The sequence below is a fragment of the Equus asinus genome, chromosome 2 (assembly GCF_041296235.1).
Source record: "Equus asinus isolate D_3611 breed Donkey chromosome 2, EquAss-T2T_v2, whole genome shotgun sequence".
NCBI lineage: Eukaryota > Metazoa > Chordata > Mammalia > Perissodactyla > Equidae > Equus > Equus asinus.
Genome location: NC_091791.1, coordinates 125,557,493 through 125,578,396, shown reverse-complemented (window position 1 = coordinate 125,578,396; position 20,904 = coordinate 125,557,493). Strand labels below are relative to the sequence as shown.

At 37.5% G+C, this 20,904-nt stretch overlaps 1 protein-coding gene across 3 annotated transcripts in view; it reads right to left on the bottom strand.

The window, feature by feature from the left end:
- SIN3A (SIN3 transcription regulator family member A) overlaps positions 1-20,904 on the bottom strand; it is a 68,448-nt gene that overhangs the window by 39,534 nt on the left and 8,010 nt on the right. For all 3 annotated transcript variants that reach the window (XM_070497624.1, XM_044764326.2, XM_044764324.2), the window contains exons 2-5: positions 9,033-9,254; positions 5,235-5,411; positions 960-1,066; positions 18-300 (exon numbers count right to left, since the gene is read on the bottom strand). In XM_070497624.1, coding sequence (XP_070353725.1) covers positions 18-300; positions 960-1,066; positions 5,235-5,411; positions 9,033-9,221 — 756 coding nt within the window. In that variant the 5' untranslated portion in view covers positions 9,222-9,254. The remainder of the gene's footprint in view (positions 1-17; positions 301-959; positions 1,067-5,234; positions 5,412-9,032; positions 9,255-20,904) is intronic.

Genomic DNA, 20,904 nt, shown 5'->3' with positions numbered 1-20,904 from the left:
GTTTTCCAAGTGCTCACCTTGCTGACTTTGGCAGGTGGGGGCTGAGGAGCCGGCTGGGCAGGAGCTGGGGCTGACTGGCCTGAAGGCTGGGAAGGATGCTGGGGTGGTGGTTGAGGCTGGGGCTGGATGCCATGGGTGGGGATCTGATGAACCTGGCCAGGAGTTGTCACATTCACCATGTCATTGGTTTGCACCTCAATCTTGTAGCCAGGGGGCAAGAAGGTATTGAAGCCCATTATCAGGTCAGGGTGGCCTTTGAACAGCTGGGACACACGACTAATCACTCCTGGAGTGTCGATGCTGATAAAAAAAATAAAAATTAAACTGACAAGCTTATAAACACCCTAATAAGAAAAAAAATTCACATTCCAGTAGATTCTCTAAACAAGAAAACAGATTAAAATCAACCTGCATATTACCAAATTAACAACACACAAAATACTCTGAAATTCCAAAGCCATTTAGCTTTATATTCAAAGAAGCTTGGTCAGAATTTTAAACAGAATATTCATTCATGATAATAGTCCCATCAAGTAAATCTAAAGCTGCAATTCCCATGCAAGACCCAACCTTTGATCTATCAGTATAAATCATTATGTACCTACATTGCTCAGATGAGTTACTCTCTTAAAACAGTAAACCACGCCAGAATATTAGTATATCTTAAACCAATTCAAAGAGCAAGTAGCCTAATCATCACCAGTCTACTTCCCTGATTGAGACGAAGTATTAAGAAAAATTTTAGTCAAGAAAAACTTACCAATAGGGAGAAAACAAAGCTCTAGGGACTGTAATTTTCACCAATAAAGCAATACACCAAATAGAAAAGCATGACCCTAAAAACAAACCCCCAAAACAGGGCATCCTTTATCTTTCAGCAGACGAGAATAAGCTATATCCTCCCTCCAAAATCAACAATCCAAGCACACAGCTTGAGTACAACCAGATATATCTTTTACCTCTGGGATTTAAATTCCTTCATGATGTCAAGGAAATCATTGTAGACCTGAGGCTGACTACCAAATTGCAGCTTCACCTGGTCAAGATAGGACAGCGCATCCTCCACCTGAAGCAGGGATAAAGCTCGACGTTATAAAAAGAATAAGCCAAGAGTTACAAAAAAACCACAAATGATTTATGCCTAAATAAAATTAACATAGTAAATAAAACAGAAATATATTGTAAAGATACATGAAAGTATTAAAAATTAGTATAGCAATTCCTTCTTTTTGAAGGATAATTTTAGGGAAGAAAGCCTTTCCTGTTTTGGGGCATATATGTTAAGACAGCTGCAGCCACTGTATACGTTGTGTGTTAAGAGTTGACTGTGTCATTAAGTTTGATGCCAATAATAAGACTCAAGCTTAAAATAAAAATCAACTCATAAAATCTGTAGCCTTGTCTTAGATAATTTTGGAGAGACTGATTAGTGAAGAAGGATCACATTAATCTATCATTCATTTATTGGTTCATTGATTCATTTCAGAAATACCTAGTAAGCTACAACATGCTATGCCAGGCCCAATGTGAGGAAGGAGTCAATAACAAATAAGCCACAGTCCACACTCTATAGCAGTTCATTCACATCTAGTTGGGCATCCTAACATAGTGGACTAAGTGGGTGATCACTATGCCCAGAGAGCACATGGGAAGGGCACTCCCCGCAAAAAACCCATTGGGACATAAGGGAAGGCTTACTCAAGAAGTGATGTCTAAACTGAGTCCTAAGGATGAGTACAAGTTAGCAAGAGTAAAGGCCCGTGAGGAAAGTCAGAGGAAGCAGCATGGGCAAAATTCCAGACAGGGCACCATACGGGACATTTGGAAAACTGAAGAGAGTCTGGTTTGGCTGGAGCATTTGTGATGAAGAGAAGGAATGGTGGCAGGAAGGGTGACGAGATCAGACAGGAGAGGAAGCAGGACCCAGATCCTGAAAGGCGTTGTAAATCTTGTTAAAAAGCAACTTAGATTTTTATTATCTGCATTTTAGTGTACTCAGTTTGGCTAGGGTGTTGAGAATAAATAGGTGCAAGGGCAGGACAGATTGAAAGCAGGTGGGAAAACCACTTATGCTATAAGGCCAACTCATGTGCCAACTACTATGGCTTGAATTATAGTACTGACCAAAGGAAGAGAGAGAACAGGATAGATTCAAAAGCTTTTTAGGGGATATAAGTGACAGGGTTTGGGGACTGACTAGATATGGGAGATAAGGGGGAGGGAGCATTCACTAAATTGTAAATTATTTGGGCATTCACAAAGAGGAACAGATTTGAAGGGTTAGAAAGTTATGAGTTTGATTTAGGAAAACTTAATTTTTAGTGACTCAGGAGACATCCAAGGGAATTATCCACTAGGTGTTTCCTATATACTCTGGAATTATTTCAAATTATACAAATATCAACTTTAGACAGTTTCAGAAATAAATATCTGATTTGATAAGCTCTATTCTTGTGATACATTGTGAAATAGGACATTTATGTTCAAATAAACCATTAAATGGTATTTCAAGAGTTGCCCAAACTTCCTATGGCCACAGTTAATCAGAGCATTTCAGTGTTGCTAGAGCACAGATTATACTGTATACTTGGTCAAAAGCCCACTCATTTGATGGTTGGTTTTTCTGTACTTTACAAATAACACAACAATTTCTGCTGAAATTAAATGGACTATTTAATTCATGTTCTGAACGCTCCATACTGAAATGTTTCATTAATGACCAAGTTAATGGAACATAAAACTCATTAAGTTTACAGAAGGAACAAAGACTTTGGAAGATATTTAAGAATAGCATTCACAATCATATGACAAAGGAGAAGTAAATAAACAAACATCCAAAAAAGAAAGAAAGAAGAAATGACTACAGAAAAAGTGCAGAAACCCAAAGGAAAGAAATGGCATGTGATGTGTGTATGTTTGGAAGAAAAAGGTATTTGAAGGTCATAGTTAGCCACTGTTAAAAATTAATTATAAAATAACATTATGCTTTAAAAGTCCAGCATGACATCCACATCATAAAGGAGATGATACTTGCACATAATAGTGAGGAAATTCTTTCATTACCTAAAGTACAGTTCAACTTTTTATAAAAGCATGTCTACAGTTCTAGGAACCAGAGCTTAGAAGAAAACAACTTAGAACTAGTCATTTAGAAGCTACAGATTTAAGGAGGCACTTGGAGAGACCTTTAGATTCTGGTGATGCACTCTCTTGGCTCACTTCCACAGGCATGTTATTAAGGTCCCTAACCTCCTGAAATTCAAAATCTTGTTTGGGAGACAAACACAAACTACTATAAAGAGAACTTGCTGAAGTATGTGCCAAATATCTATGCTGCTGGCATTCAACAAATAACTAAACCACACTAAATATGCCTCAAATTATTCAAATCCTCCTTGTTATCAATCTGCCAAAGACAAAAAAGAAAGTTTAGACAACGTTGATGCTTGAAACAACCTAAGTGTTCTCACTGAACACTTCCTTATTATAGAATATAAACAGCTTATTGAAGTCGATTCAAATGCTTGTAATGCATTTTAAGACGATCCAAAAATGGAAGGCAATGCGGGAATACTGAATTAAATTACATGGAGGCACAAGAAAGCATTTTACCTCTCCTCATTAGAAAGGAAATTCCACAAGTTACTATGCTCAGGAATTACACTCAAGAGCTTGTAATAAAAGAACAGAGCAAGAAGTCCTAAGGCTACCTGTGACTCACTCTATAACCCCAACTCCAAAGCCCTTTCTTGCTTCCTTGACAGTTTCTATAAAACAAAGCACAATTTATATACTCATACCCAAGTGGGGAAGGTGAGTAAAACAGGTGCTGAGCTTTGATAGGGTTGGCTGAAAAAGGCTATAGAAACAAATATACTTTTGTTGGTTTAATAGCAAGTTTATAAGCTCTTTTGCAATATTAAGGTATTAACTGCTGAATATGATATTAATATGGAATTAAATCACATCAAACCAATTAAAAAAAATATTTTCAGGACTTGGTGAAGGGCTAAGTCCATGGCAATAACACATTTTGGTACACAGCCATCATTCTACAAGATGTTTAAGGAAAACAACAATATCGCTTACACAAATTTTCCCAAAGCCAGAGTGAAGTTTCAGGTCCAAATTATTCATACTCTCTTTAAAGGCTATGCTTAACTATAGTCAACTCTTAATTACTTAAGCTAATATAGACAAAGTAAATTTTACAAAATCTCTCTTTCTATATAGGTCAGCTTTGGTATGTTTTATATTTACGTAGCACTTAATTTCCTTTTAGGCCAATATTAAACTAGTTGCTGAGAACCCAAACCAATAAGGGCAAGGGTCAAGGAGAGCTAGATTAAGTATCGAGGAAAACAGAAGGCTGAAGTATTTACTATACATGGATGTGTCCTGCAGTGGTATATTGTTCATTCCTATCCGTCAAGCTATTTGATATAATTAGGCTGAAATGACCAAATAAAGATTCGACATCTTATCTCTTTATAGTTCTTTAATTTTATATTTCTCACACTCGATTTTAAATTTTACATAAATGTAAAATTAGAAAAATTGAAATCACACATTTTGAAAAGTAACACTCAAGTAAGCAGAGAGGTTAGCTGAGAACACAAGCTTCCCTTCTCCACAGATGCCTCATGAATTTCAAAGCACTTAAAACCTAGAGCACATATTCAGCAGAACAGATAAAAACACTGACACTTCATTCACAGTTATAGTCTTCCCTCAACTTTATAAAGCTTCTCCAAAAAGGAACATGTGTTTTATTAAGGATGGACCTGAAGATGCCAGCTAATTCAGCTGTTTATAAACAGGAATAAAAAGATGAAACCATAACATAATACCGGGCCCAGTTACTGTTCAGGACTGTAGCCAACCATGTGTGTGCTCAATAAAATCTTACACCTTGCTAAAAACTAAGAGTTCAAAAGGAGGCATCTAAAATATGAACTTTGTTTATTGCATATGCAAATAGCCCCTCAATCCTGTTTGAGTACCATGCATTCCTACATTCCAAAAACATTTCTTGAATATATTCTCTGGATCAGGCACTGGTGCTAAGATGGGAAATCTAAGTAGGTTTCAAAACAAAAACAAAGTAAAACTTCTTGTGATTCAGCTTCTAGTCTAGCATGTTCAAAGTTTCAACACCACTACTAATAGGCTGAAGCCAATATTGCCAGTTAAGAGAGAACCTTTTTGACAGGAGAAAAGGAGCTGAATACCACCTTGAGCCTCTGAAATTGCTGCTGTCCCTGCACTGGTGCGACCGGTGGGGCTGGATGAGCATGACTCTGGACCACCTGGCCTCCGTGGGGCTGCACAGCTGTTGGGTGATGATGGCTGCTATGAACCGCTGCTATGGTAGGCCCATGACTGCCAGAGCTCTGCGGCACAGCAGAAACCTGGGGTGGACAAAACATAGACAAGAAACTTGAAGGCTTGTGCACTCTTCCCCAAATGTGTCTAAAACACATGTATGCATATCTTTGCATACACAAAGATAACTAATTAGAAACCCAAATTTCCCACAAAAGGGAACTGGTAGAATAAATTATAGCCCAGGGCTGGCCCGGTAGCACAGTGGTTAAGTTCACATGTTCTGCTTCTCGGGGGCCCAGGGTTGGCCGATTTAGATCCTGGTGCGGACATGGCACCGCTTGGCATAAGCCATACTGTGGTAGGAGTCCCATATATAAAGTAGAGGAAGATGCGCATGGATGTTAGCTCAGGGCCAGTCTACCTTGCAAAAAGAGGAGGATTGGCAGTAGTTAGCTCAGGGCTATTCTTCAAAAAAAAAAAGCTTCCTTAAAAAAAATAAATAAATTATAGCCCCCCCATATTATAACAGAATTCTTGACAGCTATTAAAAATTATATAGCTTGGTACTTCTCAAACTATCTGTGGTGAAGCACCAGTTTTTCTTTTTTCATAAATTCTAATCCATCACAGGCCACTATTTTTATAAAATACAATAAAAATGAATTACTGGAAAAGTGAAATAAAAAATCCATACGCCATCATTTTCATTATTAGATTTTAGAGATATATAATTACAATGTCCAATCACCATGAAAGTTTCTAAACACTCAATTTCTGTACTTCTCTCATTACAGACTAGTAAGAAAGTATACACATCAGCCATCTGTGGACCACATTTTGAATAGCACTGATATAGATGCACATATTTTAACACCAAAAAATGTTCACAATCCATAAATTGAATGTATTCACGTGCTGCTTACGGATTTAAACTTGTAAATAATTTTTTAAAAAGCACATTACAAAGCAGTATATATAACCAATAAAAAGATTTTAAACCCTGGACAACAAATATATAGCAACATGTCAGCATTTTATCTGGTGGTGGTGGGATTAGAGAAGATTTTTACTTTGTTTTGTTTATTTTACTTATCTTTACTCACTACTTCTGAAGTAAAACAAAAATTTCTCCCCTATTGTTAGTGGTTTGGCCTCAAAGATATTTCTTCTCTATTCTCTCTCGCTCTTTCTCATCTTCTTTTAAGTTTAGGAGTGAAATAAAAGCAAAAGCCCCTTTCCTTTTTTATTGCAAGAAATGCTACATAAAATTCCCAAAGCTTTTAAAAATTTTCCTATTTCAGAACTGTTAATCGCTACAGAAGACAACTACAGACAACAAACCTGATGTACCACTTCTCCAAAATAAGGAGACTAAATAACATAAAACCTTCTCTAAACGATGTAAGTTGTGTAGCGTAACTTAAGAAAAAAGACTTTTTTCAAGTCCCCAACAAATTTATAATGACTACTGTGGGCAAAGCAGAAGGTGGGAAACAGAGCAACTCCTTACAGATCCACAGAAACAATACAAGACACATTAGCAGTAAAAAGAAACTAGACAATTCTAAAAGCTCTACTCTCTCTCTCCCAAGAAGTGCTACTATTCTGAGATTCTATACTCCCAACATGCATGTGTTGAACAGGTTTTTACAAAACTTAATTGGAGTTTATAAATATTTGAGATGGCTGGTTTTATGAGCACATTACAGTTTCCAATATAGGAACAAATGTAACTATCCCAAGTGTAGGAAAAGTGTCATGAACCTGTTCAGATAAAAGTTAACTACCCAAGGAAAACAGGCAGTCTTTCTTCCAAGTCCTAACTTACAGATTCATTACATAGCAGTCCTCTGACCATGGCCTCCTGCCCCATATGAAGGCATTATACTGCTACAAGGGGGACTCCTGAAGAAGAGCGACACCTAAGGAATCAACATTTCCTACTTCACCTGGGTTTCCCTCTTCTTTGATTGTTTCTTATAATACATTCCTAGAAATGGAATTGGTAGGTCAAAATAACTAAAGAATATGACACAAACTGTCAAACTGCTCTCAAGAAAGATTATGCCAATTTATGTTCCCAGTACCAGCCATACCTTTTTAAAAGTTACTAACAAGTTAGGTTGAACAAGGCCTCTCCAGACCAGTTAAATAAATTATGGTTCAGACTGACCTGGAATGGAATATTATAAATAGAGTGATTTTTAAAAAATAACTTGGATCAAACATATATATTCAAGTGGGAAGTGGTCCACTACATAAAAAGTAAAAAGAGCAAACAGAAAAATAGTATAGACTGTATGATCCAAATTGTGCAAAAAGAAATGTGCATCTAGATAGCTAGGCAGGTAGATAGAGATATGTATATGCATACAAAATTTTGGATACCCAACAAATGTACCAGTGGGATAAAGCAGAGAAAGAAGTCATCTTACACCATTTTTTTTAAACCATGGTGATATTTACTTTCATAATTAAAAAGGGCAAACAACAATTAAACGTCTTCCATTTTTAAAAAACAGAGTGAACAGATGAGAAATGATCAGTGTTGGTCGGTACGTGGAGCAACAGGAACATACAATGCTGGTGGAAATATAAATTGGTACAACTCCAAAAAGCAATTTGACATTACCTGCTACAGGTGAAAATATTCACACCCTATGACCTGGCAATCTGTCGTCTAGATATACTCAAGAAACTCTTCCTCATATGCCCTCAAACCTGCTAAGTGCTCTGCAAGAAGATAAGGACTCTGCACCAGAATGTAAACCAACTACTTCGATAATAAGGACACTGTTTAATTCAGCTGCTTTTTTTTTTTTCCATAGCAAGACTCTTTTGGCAAAAAAAAAAAAAAGGGGGTGTGTCGATTTAAATGCTAGTACAAACTTATCTTATCATGGATTGACACTATGAGTATCACCGCATGAGGAGAAACACCAAGAACATTCACAGCAGCACCTTTACAATAGCAAAAATCTGGAAACAACCTGACTGTCCATCAACAGAAGAATGGATAAATTGGATATGTTCATATAATTCATGACAGAGTAAAAATGACTCAATTACAGTTACACGCACAAGTATGGATAAGTCTTGGGAACCACACTGAGTCAGAATATACACGTTTTTATCTATACAAAAGTTCATAAATACCCAAACTAATTTTATTGTCTAGACATATAAATAAAATGACTTTAAAAAACTAAAGAAAGTCAAGGGAATGAGAAACACAAAGTTCAGATTAGTGGCGACCTCTGAAGGGAGGGAAAAGGAAAACGGATCAGGGAAGGATACACAGTGAACTTCAAAGGTCATGATAACATTTTTGGGGGTGGGGTGGGGTGAGGAAGATTGGCCCTGAGCTAACATCTTTGCCAATCTTCCATTTTATATGTGGGATGCTGCCACAGCATGGCTTACATGGTTTGTAGGCCCGTGCCTGGGATCCAAACTTGTGAACCCCAGGCCACCAAAGCAGAGTGCGCAAACTTAATCACTGTGTCACCAGGCTGGCCCCAACTTTTTAAAACTTGTGTGGTGAGTACATAGTGTACATTGCTTTTGCTATTTTTTATATTTTATACATATCCCATATGTATTTTTTTATATCTGACTAAATGCTTAACAAAATTTTTTTTTAATTGGATGAAATCACTAATGCTCCTCCATGACCCCAAGTCCCTTGGTGGGCTCCAGCTTACCTGATAGCTGGGTGTTACAGAGTACTGAATTCCTGTGGCTGACTGCATGGTCTCGGACACAGCTTCATACACAGGAGGGGCAGGGGCGAGCACCCGGTGCTGGTGAGGAAAAGCCTCTGTGCTACCAGGGAGCCGACGCTGCTGGGCCGCATATACCGGTGATTCCTGGTCATCCAAACGGCGCTTCATTCTGCACTCATGCTCAGGGATGCACTACAAAACCTGCAGAAACCAAAAGCAACGACATGCAAACCAATTCGTACTCCAATCCAGCATGATGAGTACAACTTAGGACCCGTTTAGTATAAGTTTGGTATATTAAACTTACCCAAATTTAGTATAAGCTCAACTCCCATGAGCGATTATCTACTTCATCCTAGAGATGACCACTGTGGTTTCTCTACAGTGCGCACTAGGGTGGTTTAAGTGCACGCTCGTACACCCCCCCACAGTGAACAGGTTATCATAACTTGAAGCCAAAAATTTAAATAATAACAGAGTTTAAATTAACTTGGTACTGCAGAGTTGAAAACCTCCAATTTAAAAACACACAAATACACCTTTTCTCTATTCTCTAGTCTTCTCAAATGCCATCATTCCTAATATTTACATATTCATATGCTACAAAAACATTCAAGTGCTTCTTCTGAACTCTTCTCAAAACTTAGTACTATAATTGTGATCTAATTTTAAAAATATCAATTGTTTCAACAATTAAATGGTATCATGGAAAGAGCATTGGGCCAGGAATAAGAAGACAATGGTTCTAGATTTGCCAGTTTAAGAAGCTATGTACATTTCAACAAGTTCCTCATTCCATGTGAGTTTATTTCTCCAACTATAAAATAAGAAGGTTGAAACAGGTCATTTCCAAGGTTTCTTCTGGTTCTAACATTCTTTAACACTAAAGAGATTCCAGACTCCCTTAGCTTAGTAATCCCTCTGTGGGGGATACTTTCTTTCCTGCAGGACACAAAAGTCTAGTTATACTATGGTCAGGAATCCAGTCAGGTCTTTTCAGAGCTTCTCCAACATCAGTATCACTAACACAAGCACATCAATAAGAAAGAATGCTCCAGTCATCCCAAGACAAAATGGGGCCAAGTCCTACCACTCTTTCATTCACAGAAAAAAAAAAAAACTTACAAAGGATACCACTCCTATGGTAAGAAGATAAAAAATACAGTAATAGTAGGACATCTCACGAGCCACAGACCCTCCATCTGAAGCAAGGCTCTTTTTGTAAATGAATAAAAACAAGTCTACCTAATTTCTAAGCCCACCCATCCCTCTTTTTTTTATTCCCTTGGATCATGCAAGCCCTGAAGGGGAAGCAGTCTCATAAGGACTCTCCCAAGTTGCTTCACCTCTTCTCTGTCCTCACCATCATCCTCAACAGGCCTGTTGCTCTATTCCTAGCCTTGAAATAGTGTCTCAGGCTTATCTCACATCTTACAAACCTAAGTTAGACCACATACAGCAGCATAATTGTTTCATTTGCAAGTCGGCCTTTTTTTTAATTTTTTTTTTGGCTAAAGAAGATTGGCCCTGAGCTAATATCTATTGCCAATCTTCCTCTTTTTGCTTGAGGAATATTGGCCCTGAGCTAACATCTGTGCCAATCTTCCACTATTTTATATGTGGTTCGCCACTAGAGCATGGCTGCCAATGAGTGGCATAGGTCCGCACCCAGGAACTGAACCTGAGCCACCAAAGTGGAAGGCACCCAACTTAACCACCAGGCCACAGGGCTGACAAGCCAGCCATTTTTAATATTATCTTTTTGTAATCTCAAGCCACAAATATTCTCTTTCTGTTGACTATAACTTTAGATCAAAGGACTAAGTCTCCCAAATTTATGTGTGATAATATGTTGAACTCAGTTAAGTGGAGTTGAAAATATGCTGCTGACAGCTGCTGAAGGGAAATAATTTAAAATTTCTTAACTGGTTATGTTTCCCTAGGCTTTTCTAGCATGAAGTAGCATGTTTAGCTCAATATTTGGAAACTTTTCAAACATATTAAGAGGTTGGAAATATAGATTGATACATGGTATTTGATACTTAAGAGCCACCCGCCAACTGACTATGAACACTCAATCCTGACCTATTTTGGGATGAGGAAATGGGTCTAAGAAGTGGACAGAGTGAAAAGTCTTAAAGACTTTTTGGCTGCTACTTCTATGTACACCCATGGTCAGGGTTTGGTCTTGGGTTCTGCTTGTTTGAAACCTAGATGCTTAAACTCATCTGAGACTAATTTCTGTAGCCAAAAGCCAAGTCAATACCTTATAAATGGAAAATCAAATTTAGATCAGAAGAGCATAGCATACAACTAGAGTGCCTGTCAAGACCTAGAGGCTAGTCCAAACTCTTGATTCGAAGCTATATAACTTTGGTCCTGTTCCCTTATCTGCAAAAGGAGGTGATTAGACTAAATTAGTGATTTGCAAATACTGGTCTATGGACTAGTCTACAGGAAAATGAAAGAGAAAGGGAAAAAAAGGGATTGTAATGCATTTTTCATAGGTTAAGCATTAAAGTATTATGCTTTATCCTGAGATCATATCCTGTCGTTTTGCTATTAAAATATCATTTTTTTAAAATAAAATGATTGTGATTTTATAAAGCATTTAACTTTATTAGCCTCTACAGAGTTTGCCTTCCAGACCATCTCCATGACACCAAAGAGGCTGCCTAGAGTCTGTACTTTCTCTCAACCATACTTCAATGTCTTTAACGATCATTACACTTAGTTCTATTTCCTAAATAGTTCTCAAATCAAGTGCTTCTTCTCCAGTCATACAGTCAATCCCTCATTTCAGAATCCCAGTATCCCTCACCCCAATTGTTGTCAACACTCTCCAGCCTTTCTCCTGTCTAGTCTACCCTCTATACTGCTTTCAAAGTCGTCTGCCTCAAATGCAAATCCAGTCCAGTTGCAAATCCATCACTGGCTTCCCACCACTTAACACAGCAATCCAAATTCCTTAGTTTAGCCTACAAAATTCTTCCTTACTGATTGGGGGACAATTTAACTTACCAATTATCTCCTTCCAGCCCCACCCTATCACCCAGGCCTGTCGAATGTCTTCCCACTCCTCTAAATAAGTCTCAAGTCTATAAGCTTCTTCAAGGTAGGATCCTTTTCAACTTTGTTTGCATTTCCCACAATCCTAACACTTCAGAGACAGAAGGCAGAAGGGAAAGAATAACAGTAATAGCTAACACAACAACAGCATATATTGAGTGCCAAGCGCCATTTTACACAACTTAAAAATATTAATTTAATCCCCACGATGATGCTGTAAGCAAGGTGCTGTTATTCTCTATTTTATAAATGAGTAAACTTAAATATAAAGATTAAGTAATCTGCCCAAGGTTGTACACGTAATAGGCAAAAGGGGATATGAATCCATAAAATCCTCCTCCAGAGCCGGGACTCTTAACCAACTTACTATCCTACCACTCACTCACAGAAGAAGAGAAGAAACGAAGGAAGAAGGATGAGTCCCTTTACTTTTCTAGGGCACACATGCATGGAGCAACTTCAGCTTTCCTCAACTGCTCACAAAATTAGCTCATTCATCCTTTCTTCAATCTCAATCCAACAAAAGCAGGCATGCTTTGGCAGTATTCATTCAATTAGCAAATATTCAGTGAGCAGATATAAAAGTGGTAGATGATCCTGGCCCTTGCCCTATAAAGGCTTAAAACCTAGTTGGGAAGACCATACACAGCCTCACTAGTAATCAAAGACAAAAGAAGTAAAATGATATCCCAAAGCAATAGGCAAATATTAAAAGAGAATGATGATATTCAGTGTGGGTGAGGGTATCAGGAAACACTATTGATGGAAGTTTTAATTGGTATATACTATTTGGTTGGCAACTTGTAAGCATCTATTACAATTTTTAATTAAGTTTAAAACATGCTTATCTTTTAATGTATCAATTCTACTTCTAGGTCTCTATACTATACATTTGCTAAGTATTTTTATTGCAGCAAAGTATGAAAAACCTAAATGTCTATCAATAGCTAAGTAAACTTGATACATCCATATTAGGAAAAGTATGTAGCAATTAGAAGGATTAGGGTTCATCTACAAGGAAACCGCTCCAAGACACACTATTAAGTGAAAAGAGCAACTACAGAATACATACAGCGTGATCTCAACATACATAACGTACTTGTAAGATTTGTGCATTTCATTGCATATAAATTTTGCATCAAAAGGAAAAAGCTATAAACAAATACCAAATTCTAGAGAAGGATATACATGCTGAATTACTTAAGTCAAAGTGTACTAACACCTGTAATTTACTTTGAAATACATCAAGAAATTAGTCTGGATTAATAGATGGAAGGATGGATAGCTGGATATATGATAAAGCAAGTACTGTGAAGTGGTAGGGGGCAACTCTGTGGCCGAGTGTTTAAAGTTCCATTCACTCCACTTCAGCGGCCCAGGTTTGTGGATTTGGATCCGAGGTGTGGACCTACTCCATCATCAGCCATGCTGTGGTGGCATCCCACACACAAAATAGCAGAGGATTAGCGTAGATGTTAGCTCAGGGCTAATCTTCCTCAAGCAAAATAAGAGCAAGACTGGCAATGGATGTCAGTTCAGGGCGAATCTTCCTCACCAAAAAAAGAGTAACGGTAAAATCTAGGTAATGTGTATATGAGTGTCCACCATACTATTTTATCAACTTTGCTCTATATTTGAAAATTTTCTCAATAAAATCTTGGAAGGAAAACCTAACAATACAAACCAGTTCACCAGTGATACAATATGTACTAGAAATTTGGAAAGGAGTAGAAAGGTGTACACTGGGAAAGACTCCACAGAGAAGGTAAACATTTACTAATATCTTGAAAATTAGGGACAAATTAGGGCATACGGGGTACACAGGACGAAATTAAAATATTAGAGTAACTTCAGGCCGGCCCCATGGCCGAGTAGTTTGCGCGCTCCACTGTGGCGGCCCAGGGTTTCGCCTGTTCGGATCCTGGGTGTGGACATGGCACTGCTGGTCAGGCCACGTTGAGGCGGCATCCCATATGCCACAACTAGAAGGACCTGTAACTAAGATATACAACTATGTACTGGGGGGACTTGGAGAGATAAAGAAGAGAAAAAAAAAAAAGATTGACAACAGTTGTTAGCTCAGGTGCCAATCTTTAAAAAAAAAGAAAAGAAAATTACAGTAACTTTAGACTTATGAGTGATAAAGAGCTATTTTACAATCTTTACCAATTCATTTATCCCACAAATAATTCCTGAGTGTCTCCACAGGCCAGGCTCTGTGCTTAGCGTTGGGGCTCCACCACTGAATAGGACAGAGTTCCTGCCCCACAACAACCAAATCTTCCACACATGACTGCTACCAGCTGACATGCTCCTCACAACAGTCCTGTCAGATGGGCAGACCCAGATACCTCCTATTTAGAGGGAAACTGATACTCAAAGAAATTAAGTGACTGGTTCAAGGACACAAAGCTGGCTAAAGAAGGTAGAGGCTAGATTCTTTCTCCTTGGAATACAGGAGCAATCTGAAGTAGGAATATTGGACAGACTATAGTATCCTGCTTGCGGAGTGGTACAGGGTAATTTCAGACTATGAAGTATTCGAATGCCCAATGACGGAGCCACAAGAGTCAGACACAAAGCTACTTTCAAGCCCTGCTTCAGGTGACATGATTATCATCTGCCACTATGGTCTCCAACTGTTCCAGATTTGGAGCTTACACTGTTATCAGAACTCTAGGCTCTGAGGACTAAATTTAAAAAGGAAAAAAAGCACTTTGAGGGAGAGAAACTAGTGAGAAAGACTAATGTGAACAACGGCAGAAGAACATTAAAAAGTCATCCAGCCATGTGTTATAATAAAGACTGGGAAAGAGCTCCAAACCATCATGCAAAGGAATCAGAATTCCTGAATAAAGCCAGCAGAGCTGGGTAATTCTGATACTGCAGGGGAGTCTTCTGGAGTAGGGAGGACAACTGGGGAGCAAATGTGACAGATTTCAGACAAACGTTTCAAAGGGCAGAGGTAAAAGCTAACGCTTTCAAAAGAAGAAAAATAAAAACGAAATTTTCTAGTTCTACCACCTAAATATGTCTTCAATCACAATAAAGAGCTGGCATCCTAGAAATCCAGACATTTCTCCATTATTAAAATCCAAATGAAAAATCCAACTTTAAAGAATCTTATCTTTTCATTTAGATTAAATGCCACAAATTGGCTTAAAGAGACAACAGAATTATTTTAGTCAAGATCAGCTCAAAGTATATTGTGTGGAACAAACTGCCCTATTCTAGAGTCTAAGACAACTAAGTATACAATACTTTCTTTTTGAAATACATTTAATTTATGACTGACTCTCTAGTGCCTCAATTTTGTATTGATATCATCTTGAATTAGACACATTTTTAAGTTCCTTTATTTATATAATAAAAAAAAATCCTCTTAAGTCATTCTATCTTATTGGTGGTCAGCATTGCATAAAATTGCATAAAATATGTCCTGGTCAGTTTACTTCAATAAACACTCTTCAAAGCAAAGAAAGTTTTATCAAAGCATTAAGCCAATGTAATTACTTCAACCCAGTACAACTGCTCACCATAGTCTACTTCAAAACCTATTCAAAAGTCCACCTCTGGATCTAAATCTGCTGGAAAATGAAAACTATTCCAGAATAAAAGAAAAAGGCAATCTGGTCAGATTTCCCCTATTACCTAGAAAAAAAGCTCAACAAAATTAACATGCCAATCTTATCAAAACATCACAAGATCTAATACCCAAGCCTCCCCTAAACTCAGTTTTAGATTCTTCTAATGAGGTGGTCCTCAATCAGGGGATATTTTGCCCCCCAGGGCACATCTGGCAACGTCAGAAGACATTTTTGGTTGTCACAACTGGGGGTGATGGGTGTTAGTGGCATCTCATGAACAGATGTTCATAGGATGTTGCCAAACATCCTACAATGCACAGGACAGCTCCCCACAACAAAAAATTATTCAGGCTAAAATATTAATAGTGCAAAGGTTGAGAAACCTTGATCTAATATAATGATAACTCCATTTGGCATATACCTTTTCTGAGTTTTGGTGGGATATGTCATACTGTTGCGTGACAACAATTTTTACCAATGTGGCTCAGGACAATCATCTTGGTTATGCAAAAGATATCACTGCTATGCCATGTGATTCACCTTTACCCCTGAGTGCACAGAAAAACTTATTATCATCATTTACCATTTGGGTGAAAAACAACTTTATTAGAAATTTTAGTAAGAACTGAAATAGCAAATCCAAATTTTTATTCCACATGTTCCTGCTTTTGAAGATATAAATACCCAAAATAGGCAATATCCTTTAAAATGCAACTGGCTAGTCATCAATTGTCATGCATGAACTTGGAACAAAGCCATTCTGTAAATTTTGATTCCAGACTTCAGGTACATCTCTAGTAAAATTCTAGCTTATTGTCACTTTTGGGTCTTTTTTTTTTTTCCTTTGCATCATCAGACACAATAGTTTCAAAACTTAGTTTTTAATTTTGTTGAAGAGCGGACAATCATCTTTGCTCTATAACTTCAAGCATTCTCAATTTGAGAGTAATAAGTGTCAATTAGAATGATCAATAATTTTTTTCATTTCTGCATCATGTTTCCTTCCAATCACCTCTGTACACACATCTGCTTTTGGCATCTTCCACTTAGAAACCATATCAAGTAAGTTTTGGTAAACAAACATCCTAACATATTTACACTCATAAATTCTTCAATTTAAGAAAATTCACCCAGAATATTGTCATCTGAAGACTCACAGTCTGCAACTTGGCTCACACAATCCATTTTACCATCATCACTACAGTCTAGAGTGTTCCTCTACTAGTTTCTCTAATAATGTATAATGTCTTCCTCTTAGTTTTCTTCTCTTTGCCATTACAGGAAGCAAATGGAAATTATGGATTATCAAATATATTCAATGAAAGCTTTAAAAAGTTGTAAAAATAGCATAAGAATTGTCATATACCCTTCATCCAGGTTCCCCAAATGTTAACATCCTATGTAATGTTTAAGATGGTCTTCCCAATGTCTTTATACTTTCTCAAAAGATGCTGTAATGCTTTGGGTAAAGCAGTAAGAAAACTGAAGTATAAATACAGATTATTTACTTTACTACTGTATCAACTTCCTAGGCACTTCTATCATTCTTCTGTTTTCTTATTATTTTAGTCTTACAGTTGGCAATAATTGATGAGTAATGATGAAATACGTAGGATGATGAAATACCAAAATGCTTCAAGATATAGGAAAACTAAGATCATTAAGATCTCATAATATAGCTCAGATGTATAAATGATAATAGCTAAAATGAATTTATTCTATTAAAAAGAAACTAAGTATATTTTCTCTTTGTTCTTTCAAAGACATCCAAAACAGAATAAAAGTCATGAAACATAATATTTACTAGTTACCACTGCTCAAAAAGAAACTCAAAAACTAAAATTGAGTCCAACTGCCACTGTTACACAGAAAGTTCTTATCGTTATAGGTAGAAAACAAACAGGAAACTATTTAGTTCAATTCAAAAGGTAATAAAAAGTACAGGAATGTTAATTTTATGATTTAGATCATTGTATTACAGTTCTGTAAGAGGAATTTGGGAAATCTGGGTAAAAGTTATATGGCAATTCTTTGTATTAGTTTTGCAATTTTTTTTGAAGTCTAAAATTATTTCAAATGAAAAGTTAAAAAAAAGTTTAAGTATTAATAGCAGCAGAATAAAAAAGAAGGAAATCAACATGTACCCCTAGCCTCAAGGACATTAACACTTAGTTTGGGTGACAAGGTTTCTATAAATTCACTGAGAGTGATATAAAACAGACTTAAGTGCAACAGGAGACACACTAAAGCTATAAGCATTATAAAGAAGAGGACAGTTCTTAAGAGGACAGACAGACGTGTCACTTACCTTATACCATCTATATCCTATTAGCTATATTTCTGCCCCCACACAGACATGGGCACACACATCTTTAACCATCTTTGTATCCCCCAGTGTGCTCAGCATACCACCTTGTCTGTGGTGGAAATCAAATCATTCATTCATTCATATGTGCACCCTCTAATATTTACTGAGCACGTACTACATGCTGGGAGTTGTTCTAGGAACTGAGGATAGAGCAGTAAACAAAACAAAAATCTCTTCCCTCATGAAGTTTACGTTTTAGTGGCAGAAATAAATAGACAGTAAATAAGACAATAAACAAAGTGCTCAGAATATCAGTGACAAGTGCTAAGAAGAAAGAGTACAGAAGGGTTTTTGAAATTTTAGGTAAGAGTGACCAAAAAATATCTCACTGATCAGGTAACTTTTGAGTAAAGGAAGTAAGGAGCTAGCCATGTGGAAATCAGTGGGGGAAGCATCATAGGCAGAGGGGATGGCAAATACAAAGACTGAGGCGCACATGTGCTCCATATTTTCCAAGAACAGCAAAAATACCGTGTAGCTGGAGCAGAAAACAGCAAAAAGACCATTTAGCTGGAGCAGAATGGAGCAAAGAGAGACTAGAAGGAAATGAAGTCAGAGAGGTAATGGGGTGGGGGCAGTAGGTAGGGAGCATATCATGTTCATTCTTGTAGGTCATAGTAAGAACTCAGACTCAATCATCAGGCTGAAATGGGAAGCCATAGGAGGGTTTGAAGCAGAGAAGCGACATGGTCTGACCTAGGTTTTAAAAGAAACCAGGTGGGTTACTGTGTTAAGAATAGACTGAAGCGGGACAGTAATAAAGCAGAAAGAAGTTAGGTGCTACTGAAATAATCCAAGCTAGAGATAGTGGCACTCACTGCTGTAGTGGGGGTTGGGAGTGGTACTAAGTGGTCAAATTTTGGATAGTATTTTGAATATAGAGCAAATAGAATTTGCCAACAGACAACATATGAAAAAGACTACTATGAGAGAAGTCAAAGATGTCTATTAGATATCCAAGAGGAAATATGAAGAGCGCCTCTGGATACGTTAGTCTATAGTACAGGGCAGAGGTGCCTAGTTAGAGAGACAAATTTGAGCATTATCAGCATTGTTTGGATTTTAGAAAGGTAATAGAGTGCACAGGATAGCTTTCTCCATAACCAAGCACATTCACAATTTCTGCACCAAGTGGGACAGCCTAGATCAGGTTGTGCCCCCAAATTAGTTGTGGAATGAAACTTACTAACAAACAGACAAAAATTCTTCCATTTCAGAGTTACAGATAAGGTATTGTGGACCTGTATATCCTGTATAACAGCCCGCAAGTCAGCAAGCCTATCCTGGAGGATACCAGCAGGACTGAGGTGGTGTCCACTACCATGATGCTGGTAAATACAAATAACATACAGGCACACAAGATAGAAAGGGGGTGAGGAATACAAAAGCAAAAGAAGGGAAGGGCAAAAAAAAGGTGTATCAGTTAGAAACTGCTACCAATAAATGCTTAACTAACTCTAAAGCCAAGTGCCACTAAACAGAGGTAGCCTCTAGTTAGTAAACTTTAAAATGCCATTAGAGTTCAGCATGTAAACTATTTATTTATCACCTACTGTGTGCCAGAACTGTCATAGGCACTGAGACCATCAAGAAAGTTAAGTCCCAATCTAGATGGACTGTGAGCACAGCTCTCCCTGAGGAAAACCTGTATCAGGTAGTTGCCTTGCAAATATACGAGGACAAAAACTTCTACGTAAAATCTTTAAAGAAAAAAAAAAGGGGGGGGCTGGCCCCGTGGCCGAGTGGTTAAGTTCGTGTGCTCCGCGGCAGGCGGTCCAGTGTTTCGTTGGTTCGAATCCTGGGCGCAGACATGGCACTACTCATCAAACCACGCTGAGGCAGCGTCCCACATGCCACAACTAGAAGGACCCACAATGAAGAATATACAACTATGTATAGGGGGGCTTTGGGGAGAAACAGGAAAAAAATAAAATCTTAAAAAAAAAAAAAAAAACTTCTACGCATTTGCTCAAAACTGAGAACAAATCCCACTGGGTATGTCTTCTGAAGAAAGAGACCCAAAAAGAAAATTACATAATTAAAAGAAGTCAAGGGCTTTTTAATGTGCTGTTAAAAAACAACTGTCCAAAGACAATTAGAATTCATAATTAAAAAGAGAAATGTCTGTCAGGAAAACAAAATTCCTTGAAGTATTTGGAAAGAATAAATAAAATAAAAATAAAAATAATAAATAGTAAATAAAAATAAATGAATAAATAAAGTAATATTGGCAGAACCCTGATTCAGACTACCCAAGTGTGCTGCCAGATAGGTTTCATTATTTGACTTTAACCTCAACAAAAAACAAATATCCACAATTATTTACTTAAACTGCAATGAGAAAAAGATAAAAAGTCTAAGATTACTTCTACTACTCACTTAGCAGAAAATAGGAAGGCATGTGAAGGAAAAGAAGTATTAGGAAACAACACTTGACCATATTAATAATAGCTCTTGAGCTTGACAGGGTAACAGCAACAAATATGCCAAGTCCATAATTTCTTCACTGTGATTCTTAAATATCTTGCAAAGCAATCTTCCAAACAGGTCTGCAAACTGAAGAGAACAGGATTCACAAACTCTGCAAGAGAGACTACAATTCACCTGACAATTTCAGCACAATGCAACCCCTTCTAACATTTCAAAACACTCTCTGAGGGTACTTTGAGTGAGATGCTGATATGAACATGGGTGCATCTCAGCATCTCATTTAACAACCTGCTTCAACTGGATTTATGATTTCAGGTGATTTAACAACTCCCTTCAACTGGATCTATGATTTCAGACTTTGCCCTCCTGTTTCTTATCCAGCGTCCCCTCTTCCTCC